At 46.8% G+C, this 20681-nt stretch overlaps 1 protein-coding gene across 6 annotated transcripts; it reads left to right on the top strand.

Annotated features, from left to right (window-relative positions):
• Nucleotides 1–219: 219 nt before the first annotated feature.
• LOC129858444 (SLAIN motif-containing protein-like) lies at nucleotides 220–20601 on the top strand. Of its 6 annotated transcripts, none has more exons than XM_055927675.1 (9): nucleotides 220–480; nucleotides 1058–1737; nucleotides 10036–10190; nucleotides 13098–13229; nucleotides 16601–16741; nucleotides 17280–17609; nucleotides 17812–17955; nucleotides 19062–19329; nucleotides 19533–20601. In XM_055927675.1, exons 2-9 carry the CDS (start codon nucleotides 1070–1072, stop codon nucleotides 19597–19599), a joined length of 1905 nt encoding a protein of 634 aa, XP_055783650.1. In that variant the 5' UTR covers nucleotides 220–480; nucleotides 1058–1069; the 3' UTR covers nucleotides 19600–20601. The 6 variants fall into 6 exon arrangements, with proteins under 6 accessions (XP_055783650.1, XP_055783652.1, XP_055783651.1 ...); XM_055927677.1 differs by having other exon boundaries at nucleotides 1055–1737; nucleotides 10036–10175; XM_055927676.1 differs by having other exon boundaries at nucleotides 1055–1737; nucleotides 17815–17955.
• The last annotated feature ends 80 nt before the right edge of the window (nucleotides 20602–20681 follow it).

Here is a 20681-nt window from a genome sequence, read left to right as displayed (position 1 = left end):
TTTCAAATCGTCACGCAACGTAGAAAACGTTGACGCGAACTCGACGCACCTCAGCTGTGACATTGGGTTAGTTTATCTTTCCCCTTTTATTTGGTGACCTCTAGCGCATGAGAAGAGAACGACAGGTAATACCTGAAGTATCCTGCAGGTGGCACCAAATATCGTGTTAATGTCAGGTAGGGGGCGGGACCAATGCTCTGATTGGGTCAACTCGAGTCCCTCAAAGCTGGCAAAACATAGCTGCTTAGTTAGCTATCTTTACTAACTAGCCAGTTACAGGCTAACAGGGACATGGCTTAGCGTGGTTTGAGCAATTACATCGATAATCATATAGCTATATTTTTATTACATACATCTCATTTACTTAAAAAAAAAAATATTTGTAAACGTACTTGATTAACGCAAACTCGTGCGTTGGATTTATCAGGCTAATTCGAGCATTTCTTGACAACACGGCTCATCTCAACCGGTGAAGCCAAGGTAGGTTTGTTATGTTTAGCTAGCGCTTTAGCTTGGTGGCTGGCTAATCAACAGTTCTCTTGGAAATGCATCGATGTAAGGACAATGATCTATTGGCTTGCATGATAAATTATATAAATGCATGTGTTTTAACGTTAATTTGATCTAATTAGCTAGCAACAAATGGCAACTAGACGCTGCACTTATCTTTAGCTGTAAATGTTGGCGGCATTCAATGAAACTGAATGTGAGTGGGGGGGGGGGAGATGCGGTTTGTGCCCGCTGTTAACCTACAATGTCAGCCTTAGAGGCTTCGGCCGTTATTTCTTTATTCATCATGGCAGCGTTATTAATTATAAACATGGGAGTTTGTTAGTTGATGTAGCCAGAAAATATATTCAACTGCCGTCTATGGCTTTTATTGGCATGTAAACGTAACGAAGTAACTAGCTATGATCAAATTGATTAGTTATCCCACCACGATGAGCTTGCAGTTTGGGTGTTTGTTCTGATGATTGCTTATTTCAAAACAGTGGTTTGAATGGTTTGTTCCTTAGCGAGCTGCTGATCGAAACATTCGATTATCTTCCCCTAGCAGAACAGGAGCAACATGGTAGTTCCGGACAGCGCCGGTGAGGTCCAACCGGCAGGCAATGACTGTACCGGGGGTCTCATGAAGACGTCCCAGCCGAGCTACGAGGAGGAGCAGGAGCTAGCAGGGGTGGAGCTGGAAGAGGTACGTAAGCTCCAGGAGCTCATTCGAAGACTCGAGGTCCAGAATCAAACACTCCGCAACAGGGGAGGCAGTAAAAATCTACATCTTAGAGGAGCGACCACCACAAACAGTAACCTCACAACCAGTACCAACATCAATGAGAGAATCTCTTCCAGCGAAGAGGTGACCAACACCAACTCCCCTCTCAGGTTGGGGAGCAGTGGAAGTTGTGGAACTGAACTAGGCAGCAGCAGTGACGTGGAGCTGTCCCCTCCTCAGGACAGTAGTAGCAGTGAGGATATGTCCCCGCTCCCTGCAGCTAACCAGATAGAGGATGCGGATGGTGGACTGTGCGCAGGCTTTCTGACCCTGCCCTGCGGGAACGGACCAGGACCGGCACAGACCCAGGGGCTAAGCCCAACCCCAGAGAGTCCCTCTCTGGACAGCTATGAGTCTGAGACCCTGGCGGAGAGCGACTCGGGATTGGACCAGTTGGCCCTGGATGAGGTGGATGTTCTGGACCTATGGGAGGACCTTGCAGAGGTGGATGACGAGGACAGCTGGTAGGTACCATGGGGATAGGAGCGAGACAAAGAAAGCATCTGAAATTCCAACCTATTTCCTATATAGCTAATGCAGTACTTTAAACCGGGGCCTGCATAAGGCTCTGCTCAAAAGGAGTGCACTATATAGGGAATAGAGTGTCATTTCAGATTCAGTCAAATATCCTCTGCACACTGTTTGGAAGGTCTCCTACCTTTATTTTCTATGCTCCGATCATAAAGGGTCTTGTTCAGTTTTTTAGTCTACGGTCCCTTCCTCATCTGCTGTGTATCTGCAGATTCTGCTCTGTTCAGATGAAACGTATTCCCAGTAGACACTAGACATGCATTCTGATCACTGCAGATGAAGGAGAGGAACACATGTAGACGTATCTTCACTAGTCTGCACCCCCACATGTTGGAGTGGAGACATCTGTTTACCACTGTCTCCAGGGGTCAGCGTGATGTCATACTGTGTGTGTGGGATGAGTTTGTGATCACACTCAGGAGGATGGAAGGCCCTATAGCCAGATGAGTCATTATGTTACTGTTCTGTTGAACCTTTCAATCTCATAAGTATAGGGACTATGACTGTGACCTTTAGTCATACCAATGTCCCAAATGGCACCCTATTCCCGTTTACAGTGCACTACTTTTGACCAGGGCCCTAGTGCACTATGTAGGGAATAAGGTACTGTTTGGGACGTGACCCTAGGTTGAAGGTGGGTCTCTGCTGTGGCAGTTGGCCTGGTTTCCGTGATACGCAGCAACCAGAGGAAAACATGCAGAAAATACATGCAGATTTGATGCAGCTGGGCTAGTGGGTCTTTAGATGGAAATATCTGTGCGCTGCTTCTGCCTTGGAAATGCTCGGCTTTGTGGGCTATATAAAATGGGCACTGACAGGCAGTGCCTCTGATCACTGGATCTATGTGACTGGGAGAGAGAAAAGAGGGGTTAGTGTGGAGAGAGAGGATGGGTAGTGACTGAGAGGGAGACTGAAATGGACAGAGAGGGGGAGTGCCTTGCTCTAGAGGGAGAGGGGCCACTGTTGTCGCTGGGCGAGGGGCAGCCAGCCAACGTGATTTACTCTGGGCACTGTGTGTGTGCGCTCAGCAGCAATAGTGATTTTTCTCCTCTGACATGAATACCCAGAGAGGGAGGCTTGAGCGCAGAGCCAGAACTAGTGCAGCACAGCTGGGCCTCTCAACGGCCGAGGAGACATGAGTTCTATTCACTAGGCACCCGACTGAATCAAATGGACTGAAACGTGTCCAATAAGAAAGGCACTTGTTTTACATTTTTAAAGCATTTTGCTATGGTGGGCCCTAATGCATACAGCCATTGGGCCCTAATATATACAGCCTTAATATAATGCAGACATTTAGTCTCAAATAAATAATGAAACATGTTTAAATAATGCAAAAATAGTGTTGGAGAAGAAAGTAAAAGTGCAATATGTGCCATGTACAACAGCTAACGTTTCAGTTCCTTGCTCAGAACATGAGAACATATGAAAGCTGGTGGTTCCTTTTAACATGAGTCTTCAATATTCCCAGTTAAGAAGTTTTAGGTTGTAGTTATTATAGGAATTATCTGACTATTTCTCTCTATACGATTTGTATTTCATATAACTTTGGGTGTTCTTATAGGCACTACTATATTGCCAGCCTAATCTCGGGAGTTGATAGGCTTGAAGTCATAAACAGCGCTGTGCTTCAAGCATTGCGAAAAGCTGCTGACAAGCACAGTAAAGTGCTGTTTGAATGAATGCTTACGAGCCTGCTGCTGCCTACCACGGACGCTCAGTCAGACTGGTCTATCAAATATCAAATCATAGACTTAATTATAATATAATAAACACACAGAAATACGAGCCTTAGGTCATTAATATGGTCAAATCCGGAAGCTATCATTTCGAAAACAAAACGTTTATTCTTTCAGTGAAATACGGAACCGTTCCGTATTTTATCGAACGGGTGGCAACCCTAAATCTAAATATTGCTGTTACATTGCACAACCTTCAATGTTATGTCATAATTAATTATGGTCTTTGTTAGGAAGAAATGGTCTTCACACAGTTCGCAACGAGCCAGGCGGCCCAAACTGCTGCATATACCCAGACTCTGCTTGCACTGAACAAGAGAAGTGACACAATTTCAGGCACCGCATTGATTATATGCAACGCAAGACAAGCTAGTTAAACTAGTAATATCATCAACCATGTGTAGTTAACTAGTGATTAGGTTAAGATTGATTGTTTTTTACAAGATAAGTTTAATGCTAACTAGCAACTTACCATGGCTCCTTGCTGCCTACACTCGCGCAACAGGTGCTCACGCAGTCTCCTCGTGAATTGCAATATAATCGGCATCCAAAAATGACGATTACCGATTTGTTATGAAAACTTGAAATCGGCCCTATTTAATCGGTCGACCTCTAGCCCTAATGCATACAGCCTTTGGGCCCTAATGCATACAGCCTTTGGGCCCTAATGCATACAGCCTTTGGGCCCTAATGCATACAGCCTTTGGGCCCTAATGCATACAGCCTTTGGGCCCTAATGCATACAGCCATAGGTAGTCCAATAGCATGACTTGACTTATTGTGTCATACTTGGCAAAGTTCAAAAGTAAGTGTGTGTGACGAACCAAGGCTGCAGCATTTCCCACAGCCAGAGAAGTGGAAACAAGGCATTAGTGGTCCTTTGTTTATCCCACATTATTATAATAATTATTTTAAACTTTTTAACTAGGTAAATCGGTTAAGAACAAATTCTTATTTACAATGACGGCCTACCCCGGCCAAACCCGGATGACGCTGGGCCAATTGCACGCCGCCCTATTCGACTCCCAATCACGGCCAGGTGTGATACAACCTGGATATGAATCAGGATGTCTGTAGTGACACCTCTAGCACTGAGATGCAGAGTCTTAGACCGCTGAACCAGGGTCTGTAGTGACTCCTCTAGCACTGAGATGCAGAGCCTTAGACCGCTGAACCAGGGTCTGTAGTGACTCCTCTAGCACTGAGATGCAGAGCCTTAGACCGCTGAACCAGGATGTCTGTAGTGACACCTCTAGCACTGAGATGCAGAGCCTTAGACCGCTGAACCAGGGTCTGTAGTGACTCCTCTAGCACTGAGATGCAGAGCCTTAGACCGCTGAACCAGGGTCTGTAGTGACACCTCTAGCACTGAGATGCAGAGCCTTAGACTGCTGCACCAGGATGTCTGTAGCGACACCTCTAGCACTGAGATGCAGAGTCTTAGACTGCTGCACCAGGGTCTGTAGTGACACCTCTAGCACTGAGATGCAGAGCCTTAGACTGCTGCACCAGGGTCTGTAGTGACACCTCTAGCACTGAGATGCAGAGCCTTAGACTGCTGCACCAGGGTCTGTAGTGACACCTCTAGCACTGAGATGCAGAGCCTTAGACTGCTGCACCAGGGTCTGTAGTGACACCTCTAGCACTGAGATGCAGAGTCTTAGACTGCTGCACCAGGATGTCTGTAGTGACACCTCTAGCACTGAGATGCAGAGCCTTAGACTGCTGCACCAGGATGTCTGTAGTGACACCTCTAGCACTGAGATGCAGAGTCTTAGACCGCTGAACCATGCGGGAGTCCATGTATGGGCATAGTGCGCTACTCGGGGCTTCTACTACTGCTGGCTCAGGGCTTCTACTACTGCTGGTTCAGTCGCTACGCGGGGCTTCTACTACTGCTGGCTCAGTCACTGCTCGGGGCTTCTACTACTGCTGGCTCAGTCACTGCTCGGGGCTTCTACTACTGCTGGCTCAGTCACTGCTCGGGGCTTCTACTGCTGGCTCAGGGCTTCTACTACTGCTGGCTCAGTCACTGCTCGGGGCTTCTACTACTGCTGGCTCAGTCGCTGCTCGGGGCTTCTACTACTGCTGGCTCAGTCGCTACTCGGGGCTTCTACTACTGCTGGCTCAGTCGCTGCTCGGGGCTTTTACTACTGCTGGCTCAGTCGCTGCTCGGGGCTTCTACTACTGCTGGCTCAGTCGCTACTCGGGGCTTCTACTACTGCTGGCTCAGTCGCTGCTCGGGGCTTCTAGTACTACTGCTGGCTCAGGGCTTCTACTGCTGCTGGCTCAGTCGCTACTCAGGGCTTCTACTACTGCTGGCTCAGTCGCTGCTCGGGGCTTCTACTGCTGGCTCAGGGCTTCTACTACTGCTGGCTCAGTCGCTACTCAGGGCTTCTACTACTGCTGGCTCAGTCGCTACTCGGGGCTTCTACTACTGCTGGCTCAGTCGCTGCTCGGGGCTTCTACTACTGCTGGCTCAGTCGCTACTCAGGGCTTCAACTACTGCTGGCTCAGTCAGGATTTGCATCATTCAAATGATCATCTCACTCTATTCAAATGAATGTCAACCCTGTACTGCTGTTGCTGTCTAGTCTGGGTTCTTCTGGGCAGTAGGAGGAGCTTGGCTTGTTTACCAGAATTGAATTAACAGGATTGGATTACCTACATTTTTGTAATGGCAGACTGCTAATTCCAAGTGAGTCCATATTCATTTAATTTCCTCTCTGTACGCCACAATGTTCATCTGGGCATGAGGCTTGTGTGTTTGCCAAGTTCAGGGTGTTTAAAAATAAAAAAACGTATGCGTTTGTTTTAGCTGTTCCATTTTGTACGGTATTGTCCGATACAAACGGGTACCATATTGTATTCCAGGTAGCTACTGTAGCAGCTGATCTGTGGATTAACAACCCAAAGCAGCAAAGCCTTGTTCTTTCTACCACAATATGGACCAGTCTGTATGAGCCCCAGGTGGTTCTCTACCACAATATGGACCAGTCTGTATGAGCCCCAGGTGGTTCTCTACCACATTATGGACCAGTCTGTATGAGCCCCAGGTGGTTCTCTACCACATTATGGACCAGTCTGTATGAGCCCCAGGTGGTTCTCTACCACAATATGGACCAGTCTGTATGAGCCCCAGGTGGTTCTCTACCACAATATGGACCAGTCTGTATGAGCCCCAGGAGGTTCTCTACCACAATATGGACCAGTCTGTATGAGCCCCAGGAGGTTCTCTACCACAATATGGACCAGTCTGTATGAGCCCCAGGTGGTTCTCTACCACAATATGGACCAGTCTGTATGAGCCCCAGGAGGTTCTCTACCACAATATGGACCAGTCTGTATGAGCCCCAGGTGGTTCTCTACCACATTATGGACCAGTCTGTATGAGCCCCAGGTGGTTCTCTACCACAATATGGACCAGTCTGTATGAGCCCCAGGTGGTTCTCTACCACATTATGGACCAGTCTGTATGAGCCCCAGGTGGTTATCACTACTACAACATTAAATAAATAATCTGCCCAGGCATGGACCCCTAAGCTGCTTTGGGCTGGTGGCTAGGGCTCAGGACTGAGTCGCAAGTGGCACCCTGTTCCCTTTATGATGCACTACTTTTGACCAGAACCCTATGGTTGTAGTGGACTACATAGTGAATAGGGTGCCATTTGGGCTGGATGGCTGCTGCTGCTGAGGCCTAAACTTATTTTTTTGGGGGGTGGCTTAGGCTGCATGTGATCCATCATGGACCTTCTGCTTCTAAAAACATTTACTGAGAGGTATGGAGAATTCTGGTCATCTGTGGGGGTTGAGTCTAGAAGTAACCCGGCTGTGCAAGGAACAAGCCAAGAAATGGCACACAAGCTAAGGTGAACAAAAGTGTCCAATGTCCATGCATGAGCACTTTGTTTTGTGTGCAGATGATGGCGTGCCTACCAGTATTTATATTTAGCTCTATGTATAAATAATAACAACAAATGGTCCATTTACCAAATGATCTACCCTTAGTGCCTCTACACTTCAACTGTAGCTCTGTGTACCAAATGATCTGCCCTTAGTGCCTCTACACTTCAACTGTAGCTCTGTGTACCAAATGATCTGCCCTTAGTGCCTCTACACTTCAACTGTAGCTCTGTGTATCAAATGATCTGCCCTTAGTGCCTCTACACTTCAACTGTAGCTCTGTGTATCAAATGATCTGCCCTTAGTGCCTCTACACTTCAACTGTAGCTCTGTGTATCAAATGATCTGCCCTTAGTGCCTCTACACTTCAACTGTAGCTCTGTGTACCAAATGATCTGCCCTTAGTGCCTCATCACTTCAACTGTAGCTCTGTGTATCAAATGATCTGCCCTTAGTGCCTCTACACTTCAACTGTAGCTCTGTGTATCAAATGATCTGCCCTTAGTGCCTCTACACTTCAACTGTAGCTCTGTGTATCAAATGATCTGCCCTTAGTGCCTCTACACTTCAACTGTAGCTCTGTGTATCAAATGATCTGCCCTTAGTGCCTCATCACTTCAACTGTAGCTCTGTGTATCAAATGATCTGCCCTTAGTGCCTCATCACTTCAACTGTAGCTCTGTGTATCAAATGATCTGCCTGTTAAACAACTGGCCTCGGTAACTAGGCCTACTACTTAACATCAGTCACCGCTGGGCAGCTCTCCAATTACTAGAACAAAACTGTTCCAGGATCAAGTTCTCTGATTTTAGAGACCTGGCTGACTACTGAAACATCTGTAGTGAGAGACCCGGCTGACTACTGAAACATCTGTACTGAGAGACCCGGCTGACTACTGAAACATCTGTACTGAGAGACCCGGCTGACTACTGAAACATCTGTACTGAGAGACCCGGCTGACTACTGAAACATCTGTACTGAGAGACCCGGCTGACTACTGAAACATCTGTACTGAGAGACCCGGCTGACTACTGAAACATCTGTACTGAGAGACCCGGCTGACTACTGAAACATCTGTACTGAGAGACCCGGCTGACTACTGAAACATCTGTAGTGAGAGACCCGGCTGACTACTGAAACATCTGTAGTGAGAGACCCGGCTGACTACTGAAACATCTGTAGTGAGAGACCCGGCTGACTACTGAAACATCTGTAGTGAGAGACCCGGCTGACTACTGAAACATCTGTAGTGAGAGACCCGGCTGACTACTGAAACATCTGTAGTGAGAGACCCGGCTGACTACTGAAACATCTGTAGTGAGAGACCCGGCTGACTACTGTCTTCATTGTTGCTGGTCCCAGTGGGATAGAGGGCTTGTCTTTTGTGTTTGTCCAATGGGAAGATGAGCCCAAGTTGATTACTCAAAAACCAGTTAGCACAGCCAGGCCTCTTTTGTGTGTGTTTTGTGGCTCGAAGCATTCCCCCATGTGACCCGGATCAAACGTCCTAACGAACTTGGCAGTTTGCGCTGCACTTTTCAAGGAGACTTAAAGACTCACTGCTACCTTTACTTCACATGTACTCAAACTGTTAAAGCAATGCAAGACGATCAGGCCCAGCGCTGATGTGCAAGACGATCAGGCCCAGCGCTGATGTGCAAGACGATCAGGCCCAGCGCTGATGTGCAAGACGATCAGGCCCAGCGCTGATGTGCAAGACGATCAGGCCCAGCGCTGATGTCAGTTGAGATCATCACCTTGCTGTGTAGGAGACTAGGCACATTGTCTACAGTAGGCTAGACTTGCTGTAGATGTGCCTATTTCAGACCACTCATGCAGTAGAAGGTAATGCATAGTGATTGCTGGGAGAGGACAGTACAGTAGAGCCCTCATTGGGAGATGGGGTCATGCACAGGCCACAGTGCTGCTGATATTGCTACTGTGGAAGGAAGAGGTAACACTGCCAGGTATGGGCTGAGCACAAACAGCACAGCTGTGGACTGTGGTTATTGCCCGGGAATCTGGGATAGGCTAGGATGGGCCGAACTAAATTGGTTGAGATGGAGTGGTGACTGTCTAGTATTGGATAAAAGGAGGGTTTAGTCTATGGCAATGCCTTATGTATGTAACAAAGACATACTGTATGTTGAAACACGTGGAGTGTATTTTTAGTAGTAGGTGATTAGTGGTATGAAGGATAACGAGTTTGTGTGTGTGGTTGTTCCACCAATGCGTAAGACTAGAAGACAGGCCTCCTGCAAACATTCCCGCATAGTACAAGTTATTAAATGCGTAACTCGCAAGCCAGAGAACCATTAATGCTGTGTTCTTATCCCACTGTTTTGCTGTTTGCTTGGCTGCAGGCAGGCTGGATGAACAGGCTTTGGGGCTTTGCAAAATGTAAATCGCCTCTTTTTCTTCCTCTTGCTGTCTCGTGCTCTCCATCCACCACCTCCTTTCATTGCTGCCTGCCCCATTATCCACCACATCTCTCCTCTCTCCCGGCCTCATCTTTCTCCTCCCTACCCTCTCTCTCTATCACTTTCATATATATATCTTTTTTTTCTTCTCTCCCTCGTCTCTCTGCAGGTTGTATGTCTCCCCTAAGAAGCAGGTAGTTGCTGAGCCCAGGCCTGAGTCTCCTCTGAAGTGGTGTCGGAAGGTTCTGGACCATCCCAGCCCAGAGACGGAGGTGGCCTGTCGCACCCTGCTCAACCGTCTCGACCAGAGTACACACCTACCTAGTAACCTTGATAATAACCTTATAATGATCATATACCAACTCTAAAGTAACTATACTATAGTAACCACAGTCACTTTATACTAACCATGTATTAACCATGTACAATAATCTTATAGTAATCCTATAATAACCATATACAACCTTTTGATAACCATAAAAAAACAACCTTACATTAACATTATAACAACCCTGTAGGAACACTTCTACAATAACCTTGCTTCCTGCCAGTGCCCAGTAACCTTATACCAACAGTACCGGTGCAAAGTAACGCTCCTGTCCAACACCCAATAACCTCATAACAAGCAATATACAAATAAGATGAGCTTGCCACTGACCAACAGTGAATGCAGTCATAACACATTACCTGAGGCAATAACCAGTACAGCCTCCTATCCAATAACATAACGTTATGACTAGAACTATTGTTCCCTGAAGGAGGGAAACGAGGTACAACATACTATAGGGAGTCTCACTCCAGTGACTTCAGTTGACGGATCTACAAACACGTCTGACATGGCCAATGAAATCTGCGCCTCTCTGGTTATAAGTATGAGGCTTGGATTCAGTACTTGATTTGAATACCGCTGTTCGCCGAGGAACAGGCGGTGTGGGGCCAAACAGGTGTACCTCGTTTCCCACCCTTCCGGGAACAGTAGTTCTAGTCATAACGTTACGTTCCCTTTGTCAGTCAACTTCGGTACTATGGGGAAATATAATCACACCTCAACGTTATGGCGAGATCACAAGACAATTTTCTGTTCATAATGATGTAACAAAAGTTTTGTCAACCATGAGAAGTTCTATAAATAGGAGTGGACGTATTGATTGATCGAAATCGGATTTAATTGCTGGGGGTTTGATAGGGCCGAGGCCTATACACTAGCACACGGCTACTTACAGCAGATGTGCTCTAATTAAAGGTCATTGTAGAGTCTCTTACTGCCTCTAAGGCACTATGACACTACTGTCATCCGATCATCAATATGTCCACACCTACTGTATGTATAGAGTTCCTCTCAATCTCCACAAAACAACTTGTCGTGATTACGAGAAAATGTATGATCTTGGCATAACGAGGGAATGTTTTTATTCACGCGTCTTCTCTGGAATTAATGTTTGTGGGTGCAAATTTATTCGCGTCACGGTTGCGCCATTACTACAGTGGAAATGGCTTGCTTCTAGCCCAAACAGGTCAAAAGATCGGACTCATATTACCGCCGCAACATTTTAATCTTCCTATAACGGATCGCCGGGACCGCATTTAACGTTCCTAAACCATGTCCTGGGCCATTCTAAAACTACTTGCGCCGTTAACTATTTGTTTACACTTCGTTCAGTCGTGTTACCTCGTTAGCTAGCTAACAACCTGGTTACTTTGCTAGTATACGCAAACATCTGGGGGCAAAGAAAGGAAGGGGTATATCTTCTTCAGGAGATCAATGATCATAGCGATGAATGACAAACCTGATGTTTTTAGAGACGGTGTACAATTGTCAATGTAATGCATCTCCATAGAGAAATTGTGATTTTACACAATGTAGAAACCTAATAATCTACAAATGTGACTTTTGTAATTTCAATGGCGTGTATTCGTATCGACATTTTTTGCTTTTATAATAAACTTAACGGTGTTACATGTTAGTTTCTAAGGCACGTGTGCTTCGAAAGTAGCTAGATTCTATATAGGCCCCATATATGCTGCTCCCAATCAAAAATAATAATAATCTGGTGCTCCTAAATTTCATGCGGTGCTCCTAATTTAGAGATTCCCGGCAACTCCGCCACCACCAGTAGTTAACCAGTGTTCGATCCAGCAGCACACCCCCATTCATTATTTATTTATCCGGTGTGCATCTGGTACTTCCTGCAGCTATTGAACTTCAACAACCAAGCCATTCACACCCGACCAGGGCCTGGCTCAATGACCACTTGATGTCATGGTGTAGAGGCTGGCTGTTGGGTTGGATTACCTTGCTCTGGGTCAGATACTACCCACTTTAGAAGTGAAACGTTGACATGCACACCACCGTGCTGCTCATGTGTGGTACAGGAGATTACAGCCCCAGAGTTGACTTCATTGTAGAAAAGATCAAAGAACTCCGGCGCTCAATGTACTACATCAGCTACCCACTGGCACAGGCAGCCGGCCAAATAGGAACTCATTCACTAGGCTATAACCTACCCCATAGTTATGTTATATAAGTGTGATATTGGAGTTTCACCCTCCCACACTTGATGTGGCCAATGGCAAACAATACTGCTTCCTGGAGGAAGTAAATTAAATAAAACATATAGGAACCAGTGCCTTAGGAATAGCGACCTACCATAGCCTCATTGCTACCTCTAGATCACTACGAGAACAGTTTCACACTCCCAAACTTGTGTTGTGGCCAACAATGACGCTGTGTGAAGTCGGTAAATAATATAGACACCATTGTTAGCTCTTCATAAGTATTGCTATAGTACAGTAAGTTGTAAAACTCTTTTTGTGCAGGCACAGACATGGTCCCACCTTAAGCTCTTGGAAACATCATCTGTCCTACTAAATACACAAAATCAATGCCTTTAGATTGGACTCGCTCTTTTGCAACAGTTTTTTTTTTTAATGAACCTGCCACGGCCGACCATTTTGAAACGATGGTGAAAGTTGTCATTTCTCTTTTGATCAGGAATTACTTTTAAAGTTCTTGTTCACTTCAGAATCAGTACCTAAAGAACTGGTAAAGGAATCCTGAGCACACACTTCCACCGGGCGGTGTTTTATTTGTCTACAAGGTCACAGATTTTGGCCAAAAATTGAAGTAAACACTCTCTTTGCACGATACAGGTTGCCTTTTAAACGGTGCCGTGACTCTGTTTATGTAACTGTGTGTGTCCTCTCCTGTCTCCTCTCCTGTGTGCCTTTTAGCATCTCGCTGGAGGAACATCTACAGCAGCGCTGGTCAGGCGGGGGAGGCTGGCTCCTCTGGCTCTGGTCTCCTCTCTCCTGGGTACCACAACAAATCCACTAACAAAATCCTACTAACCAGTGGTGGCTCAGGTATGCATGATATTAATACACCACGTGCTGCTTTACTTTCAGCTGCTCTCTCTCTCTCTCCAGTGTGTTTAACAGTGTTGGTGGAACTCAACATTAAAGTAGTATCAGATTAAAAATAACTTAAGTTCTTAGACCGCTGTGCCACTCGGGAGGCTAGTCTAAGGCACTGCAGCGCTTGAGGCGTCACTACAGATCCGGGTTCAATCGCAGCCGACCTCAACCGGGAGACCCATTGTCCCAGCGTTGTCTGGGAGGGATGTCCTTGTCCCATTGCGCTCTAGCGACTCCTGTGGCGGGCCGGGTGCATGAACGCTGACACGGTCGCCAGTTGTACTGTGTTACCTCCGACACATTGGTGTGGCTGGCTTCCGAGTTAAGCGAGCAGTGTGTAAAGAGGCAGTGCGCCTTGGCGAGGTCGTGTTGTGGAGGATGCACGACTCTCGACCTTCATCTCTCCCGAGTCCGTACGGGAGTTGCAGCAACGGGACAAGACTGTAACTACCAATTGGATACCACGAAAAGGGGAGAAAAAAATAATATTAGTACCCGTCAAAAGTTTGGACACCTACTCATTCAAGGGTTTTTCTTTATTTTTGACTATTTTCTACATTGTAGAATAATAGTGAAGACATCAAAATTATTTTTTATTTTTTTATTTTACCAGGTAAGTTGACTGAGAACACGTTCTCATTTGCAGCAACGACCTGGGGAATAGTTACAGGGGAGAGGAGGGGGATGAATGAGCCAATTGTAAACTGGGGATTATTAGGTGACCATGATGGTTTGAGGGCCAGATTGGGAATTTAGCCAGGACACCGGGGTTAACACCCCTACTCTTACGATAAGTTCCATGGGATCTTTAATGACCTCAGAGAGTCAGGACACCCGTTTAACGTCCCATCCGAAAGACGTCACCCTACACAGGGCAGTGTCCCCAATCACTGCCCTGGGGCATTGGGATATTTTTTAGACCAGAGGAAAGAGTGCCTCCTACTGGCCCTCCAACACCACTTCCAGCAGCATCTGGTCTCCCATCCAGGGACTGACCAGGACCAACCCTGCTTAGCTTCAGAAGCAAGCCAGCAGTGGTATGCAGGGTGGTATGCTGCTATGAAATAACACATGGAGTCATGTAGTAACCAAAAAAGTGTTTAACAAATTAAAATATATTTTAGATTCTTCAAAGTAGCCACCCTTTGCCTTGATGACCGCTTTGCACACTCTTTGCATTCTCTCAACCAGCTTCATGCGGAAGGCTTTTCTAACATTCTTGAAGGAGTTCCCACATGCTGAGCACTTGTCGGCTGCTTTTCCTTCACTCTGCCGTGTGAAGGCGGTCGGGTGATTGTGGAGGCCAGGTCATTTTATGCAGCACTCCATCACTCTCCTTCTTGGTCAAATAGCCCTTACACAGCCTGTAGGTGTGTTTTGAATCATTGTCCTGTGGAAAAACAAGTGATAGTCCCACTAAGCTCAAACCAGATGGGATGGTGTATCGCTGTGGTAGCCATGCTGGTTAAGTGTGCCTTGAATTCTAAATATATCACTGACAGTGTCACCAGCAAAGCACCATCACACCTTAATGCTTCAGTGGGAACCACACATGCTGAGATCATCCGTTCACCTACTCTGCGTCTCAAAGACATGGCGGTTGGAACCAAAAATCTCAAATTTGGATTCATCAGAACATAGGACAGATTGTGTATGTTTCTTGGCCCAAGCAAGTCTTTGTGAGACACAGAGTAGGTGAATGGATGATCTCCGCATGTGTGGTTCCCACTGTGAAGCAAGGAAGAGGTGTGATGGTGCTTTGCTGGTAACACTGTCTGTGACTTATTTAGTACCCTTAACCAGCATGGCTACCACAGCATTCTGCAGCGATACGCCATCCCATCTGGTTTGCGCTTAGGACTATCACTTGTTTTTGCACAGGACAATGATTCAAAACACACCTACAGGCTGTGTAAGGGCTATTTGACCAAGAAGGAGAGTGATGGAGTGCTGCATCAGATGACCTGGCCTCCACAATCACCCAACCTCAACCCAATTGAGATGGTTTGGGATGAGATGGACTGCAGAGTGAAGGAAAAGCATCCAACAAGTGCTCAGCATATGTGGGAACTCCTTCAAGACTGTTCGAGAAGCAAACCAGCTTCCAGGTGAAGCTGGTTGAGAGAATGCCAAGAGTGTGCAAAGCTGTCTTCAGGGTAAAGTGGGGTTACTTTGAAGAATCTAATATATTTTTATTTGTTTAAGACCCACCCAAGTGATTTTGGAACTTCATGTTGAAAAACAATATTCCATGTATAAATAGAGTAATCTGGACACCTGGATCACCTTTTGAGATGTGCCTTTTGTTAAGTAAATCAGGTGATGAATGAGCTGAAAGGGAGACTGGAGTAGGACTTTAAAGTAACAGGTTTGTAACAAGTGTTTGTTTACAATGTTTGCTGTTTTTTCTGGAAAGTTTTCAAAGGGTTGTTCTCAACTCAACGTAAAGGGTCAAAGGTTGGATGTATTGTGTATATTGGCCTTTTACAGCAACGATGCTGAATGGTATCTTATGTTATGCATTGATGATTATTTCACAACTAATGGCATTTACAGGCATGTTTTGCAGAGTGGTGTGGATATCAAATACTTTGGTCCTTAGCGATACTGGGAAAACAAACGTTTTAACTTCTCAAGGTGTGGGTGGCACTATGTAAACCAACACAATGCTTTTGTTATGATGAACACAGACTGTGAATAACACTCTTTGCATGAAGTATGTAATTGCTTTGCTTGCTGGTGACCCCTCCTAATCCCATCTGTTATATAACCAAACACCCTGGATTATGTTGCCTCTTTTTCAGTTTGACTGAAGGGTGTGTGTGTTTCAGTTTGACTGAAGTGTGTGTTTCAGTTTGACTGAAGTATGTGTGTTTCAGTTTGAATGAAGTGTGTGTGTGTGTGTGTTTCAGTTTGAATGAAGGGTGGGTGGGTGTGTGTGTGTGTCACACGATGGCCTTGCTGATGCCTAGTAGAAACATCATGCTTCTAGCTGTCCTCAGCACTGTGTCTATACTAGTACAGTAGGACAGACAGGGAAGTCAGGACTTGTAAATATCTCTTCTCATAATGCAGGCCTGGTCCAGAAACAATTTCATAGCTTTATATTGTTCTCAGGTCTCCATACACAGAGATTATTACTGGACCAGTCTCTGATTTAGACTAATAAAGAGAATTGACTACCGTATGGATAATGTATAGTTGCATGTCCTTGGTTTTCAGGTTGTATTATAGTCCTTATTTTTATCCCTCAAGGGGCTGTTGTGTGCGACTACTGTGGAGGATTATATCTAAATCACGGTGTGTTATTGTTTTTCCAGGCTACATGAGTATGTACTCTGCTCTGAGTTCCCAGTCGTCTATAGACAGTGAGCTGAGCACCTCAGACGACTCCATCACCATGGGTTACAAGCTACAGGACCTCACTGACGTCCAGATCATGGCCCGCCTACAGGAAGAGAGTGAGTGGTGTTGTCTAGAATAATGACTGTGGTGATAATGTATTTCAGGAAGAGAGTGAGTGGTGTTGTCTAGAATAATGACTGCGGTGATCATGTATTTCAGGAAGAGAGTGAGTGGTGTTGTCTAGATTAATGACTGTGGTGATAATGTATTTCAGGAAGAGGGTGAATGGTGTTGTCTAGAATAATGACTGTGGTGATCATGTATTTCAGGAAGAGAGTGAGTGGTGTTGTCTAGAATAATGACTGTGGTGATCATGTATTTCAGGAAGAGGGTGAGTGGTGTATAGAATACTGTTAAGTCTCTAAAGGGTTACATTGTGCTTGTCAATATGCCACAGATAACTGATAAAGAAGAAGACCGTGAATATGCTCACTCTGTGGTTGTGTGCTTAGGGCAGGACTGTGTTTGTGTGGGTGTGCATGTCTTTCAGAGTTTTGTCCATGTAGATACTAAATACACAAGCCCGTAGACGCTTGTTCTTCCATGTGTATGTCTGTGGCAGCGTCCAGGCCCTGTAACTCTCTGCCCTCTCAGGTCTGAGACAGGACTATGCCTCCAGCTCTGCCTCAGTGTCTCGTCGTAGTTCCTCTGCCTCCCTCCAGTCTCTACGTCGGGGTGGGACCTACAGCGACCAGGAGTTTGACACCTACAGCCTGGAGGATGAGGAGGATGAGTGTTGCTCTCTGCCCCAGCGACGCCTCCGCTACTCCCCCTCTCCCCTGGGCTCGCCCCGCTGCCTCTCCCCCTCCCCAGGCTCCCAGGGCCAGGCAGAGTACAGCAGGCTGGGGGCCCCCCGGCAACGCACTCCACGTCGATCGCTACAGGGGCCCGGGCCCGAGCTGCTAAAGTTCGCCAAGACTGAGGGTAGGTGGAGACTGGAGAGGAGTGTCCATGCATCACACACTAACCCGAAAACATAGCAGTACCTGTACAGTCAGAACTACATGGAATTGTCAGTCAGATGTACTCTGTATCGTTTGAAGACATGACTTCTAAATCGACTAGTTCTATAGAACGCCGTTTCAGTTCAGTCTTTCTCCAACTCAAACTGTGTGTGTGGTTCCAGAAGAGGTGAGGCACAGCATGCCTAACCTGGCCCCCCGCACCAGCCTGCGTTCCCTGGAGGCGGTCAGGAACAGCCGCAGCATGGAGGCTAACCTCCAGAGCTCTGGCAACCGCATATCTCACCTGCCCCACTCCCCCTCCTCAGGTAACCCTCACCTGGTCTGTACACCTGCCCCCTCCTCGGGTAACCCTGGCCTGTCCACCTGCCCCCTCAGGTAACCCTCACCTGGCCTGTACACCTGCCCCCTCCTCAGGTAACCCTCACCTGGTCTGTCCACCTGCCCCCTCCTCGGGTAACCCTCACCTGGCCTGTACACCTGCCCCCTCCTGTAACCCTCACCTGGTCTGTACACCTGCCCCCTCCTCAGGTAACCCTCACCTGGCCTGTCCACCTGCCCCCTCCTCGGGTAACCCTCACCTGGCCTGTACACCTGCCCCCTCCTGTAACCCTCACCTGGTCTGTACACCTGCCCCCTCCTCAGGTAACCCTCACCTGGCCTGTACACCTGCCCCCTCCTTGGGTAACCTTCACCTGGCCTGTCCACCTGCCCCCTCCTCGGGTAACCCTCACCTGGCCTGTACACCTGCCCCCTCCTTGGGTAACCCTCATCTGGCCTGTCCACCTGCCCCCTCCTTGGGTAACCCTCACCTGGCCTGTCCACCTGCCCCCTCCTCGGGTAACCCTCACCTGGCCTGTGCACCTGCCCCACTCTCTCAAATAGAACTTGATACTGTGTACCCTATCCTGAGGCTCAGAGGGAGCCTCTCACATGTACCCTACTCCCCTCAGGTAACCCTTACCGGTACCTCGCCTGTCTCACAACTACACCCCCCCCCCCAAAAAAAAACACACTAATATTCCTCTGGGTACAGGCATCTAGTCTACAACTCCTCCCTCTCCCTCATTACTGTCCCTCCCTGGTTATACACCTCAGTTCCACTAATAGTCCTCTGGGTACATCTAGTCTACAACTCCTCCCTCTCCCTCATTACTGTCCCTCCCTGGTTATACACCTCAGTTCCACTAATAGTCCTCTGGGTACATCTAGTCTACAACTTTTTTCTGCCACAATTCCTGATGTCAAGTATACAGAGAATATGTGCTCTTCTCTCTCATTACCTGAATTGTACTGTCATCAGATCATTGGCATATGAACATGAAATAAGTGAGAAGACCACATGTGTACTACTTTGCAGTGTGGATAGCACTCTCCTAAACCCATCTCATCATGCCCATCACCCCCTCCCCAGGTATGTCATCTAGTCGGATGCGAGGCAGTGGCCAGTCCCCTCTGTCCATGCGGGTCCCTGTCAAAGCCATGGGCTCCATGCCAGGGGCCCGCCAGCCCTCCAGGGGCCTGCCTGTAGTCCAGAGTGGACCCAATGGAGGGGTATCGAGGGTCCAGTCCCCAGGGCCTGCCAATGGGGGAGCCTACCCAGCTGGGAGAGCCTCTACTGGGGGTGGGAGGCAAGCAGCAGCCCCATCCTCCAGGGGAAGACTGGCCCAGACACCTAGAAGGTGATTGATTATTTAGACATACACATTCAGCATTATGACTTGGGATGATTACATCTCATAAAGTGAGTTGATAGGAGTGTGATTTTTCAGTAGTCACTCCGTTGGTTAAACCTGATTACTCCTTATCAGTGGCGGCCACAAACCGTTTGTATGGCACTCTTACAGCTATCAAGACTCATGTCATTGTTGTCTTTGTTTGTTAGGTCTATGGGGATGACTAGAATGAATGGCCCAATCTCAAATGAGTCGTGGAGAGACGGCTGCTACTGAGGCAACAAGGAAACTTCCTCCACCGCTCTCCTTTACCTCACATTTTAGTATAAACAACACCAACATTGTGTACTGACTCTGAACATACCCCTGTGGGCAACACCAACTTACTTGCCTCTGAACATACCTCTGTAGGCTGGACCACTGTAGATGAACAGACCTTCCTTGGCATGAAGAACCCTCTCACACCATGGATATACTGGAGAGAGACTTAGCGCACAAACACACACCGCTCTATCGCTCTAGGGACCTAGACAAAGCTTCCACAAAATGTTGTTTTTAACAAGTCCAGTCTATATTTTATGATAGTTGAGAGAAGACTACGGGTTGTTTTTGATTTGTTTACGTTCTGTAGATGTACAAATGATTGAAGACCGTGGGTGGACTGTTCTATTGTGTGAAGTTGAACTCTGATATGAAGGTGATCTCATCTTGGGTGTTGCATGATGTTTCTGTTTAGTTTCCTCTGAGGACAAAGAAGTTAGTTTGTTACATAATAGCCTTATCAATAGTAATTCTGTTCTTCCAAGGAACAAACCCCATGTTGATGCGTGTGGGAAGGTTTTTTGAGTGATTGATTGTGATTTCTCCTATAATGATGTGTTGTCTATTTGTGTTTTGCCGACTCTGACGCAACATCTCTGGACCACACTGCCCTTCCCTTAAGAAAAACAAAACATGTTATTGTTGGGTTCAAATCTTTGTGCCAAGGTGCATTTCTGATGCTGCAGCACTGTTTCTAAAATCCAATAAAGTACGACTTGTAGTTGAGATACTGTATGCGTTGATTTACCACAGTTGTTTTTACTGCATATCGGTAGGTTAATCTGTTCTGGTTTTTGAATACCACTGTACTAATAAAATGAACTGTTTTATGCACGAAGCAAAGGCCTTATGCCTTTTCTAAGACAACCAGCTATGCACCCTCATGCGGAGTGCCTCTTAAAATCAGGAACTGTCATGAAAACGAACAATAAAACCTACCCAGAACTTTAAAGTTTACTTTGTTTCTCGTGCAGATGCTCTTCCTCTGTTCAGCATGCATGGACCATAGATCGATGTGCCGTAGGCTGGAACACATT

This window comes from Salvelinus fontinalis, chromosome 6 (assembly GCF_029448725.1).
Source record: "Salvelinus fontinalis isolate EN_2023a chromosome 6, ASM2944872v1, whole genome shotgun sequence".
Classification (NCBI taxonomy): Eukaryota; Metazoa; Chordata; class Actinopteri; order Salmoniformes; family Salmonidae; genus Salvelinus; species Salvelinus fontinalis.
Note: the sequence above shows the minus strand (reverse complement) of the source record. Positions and strands in the feature narration are given on the sequence as shown.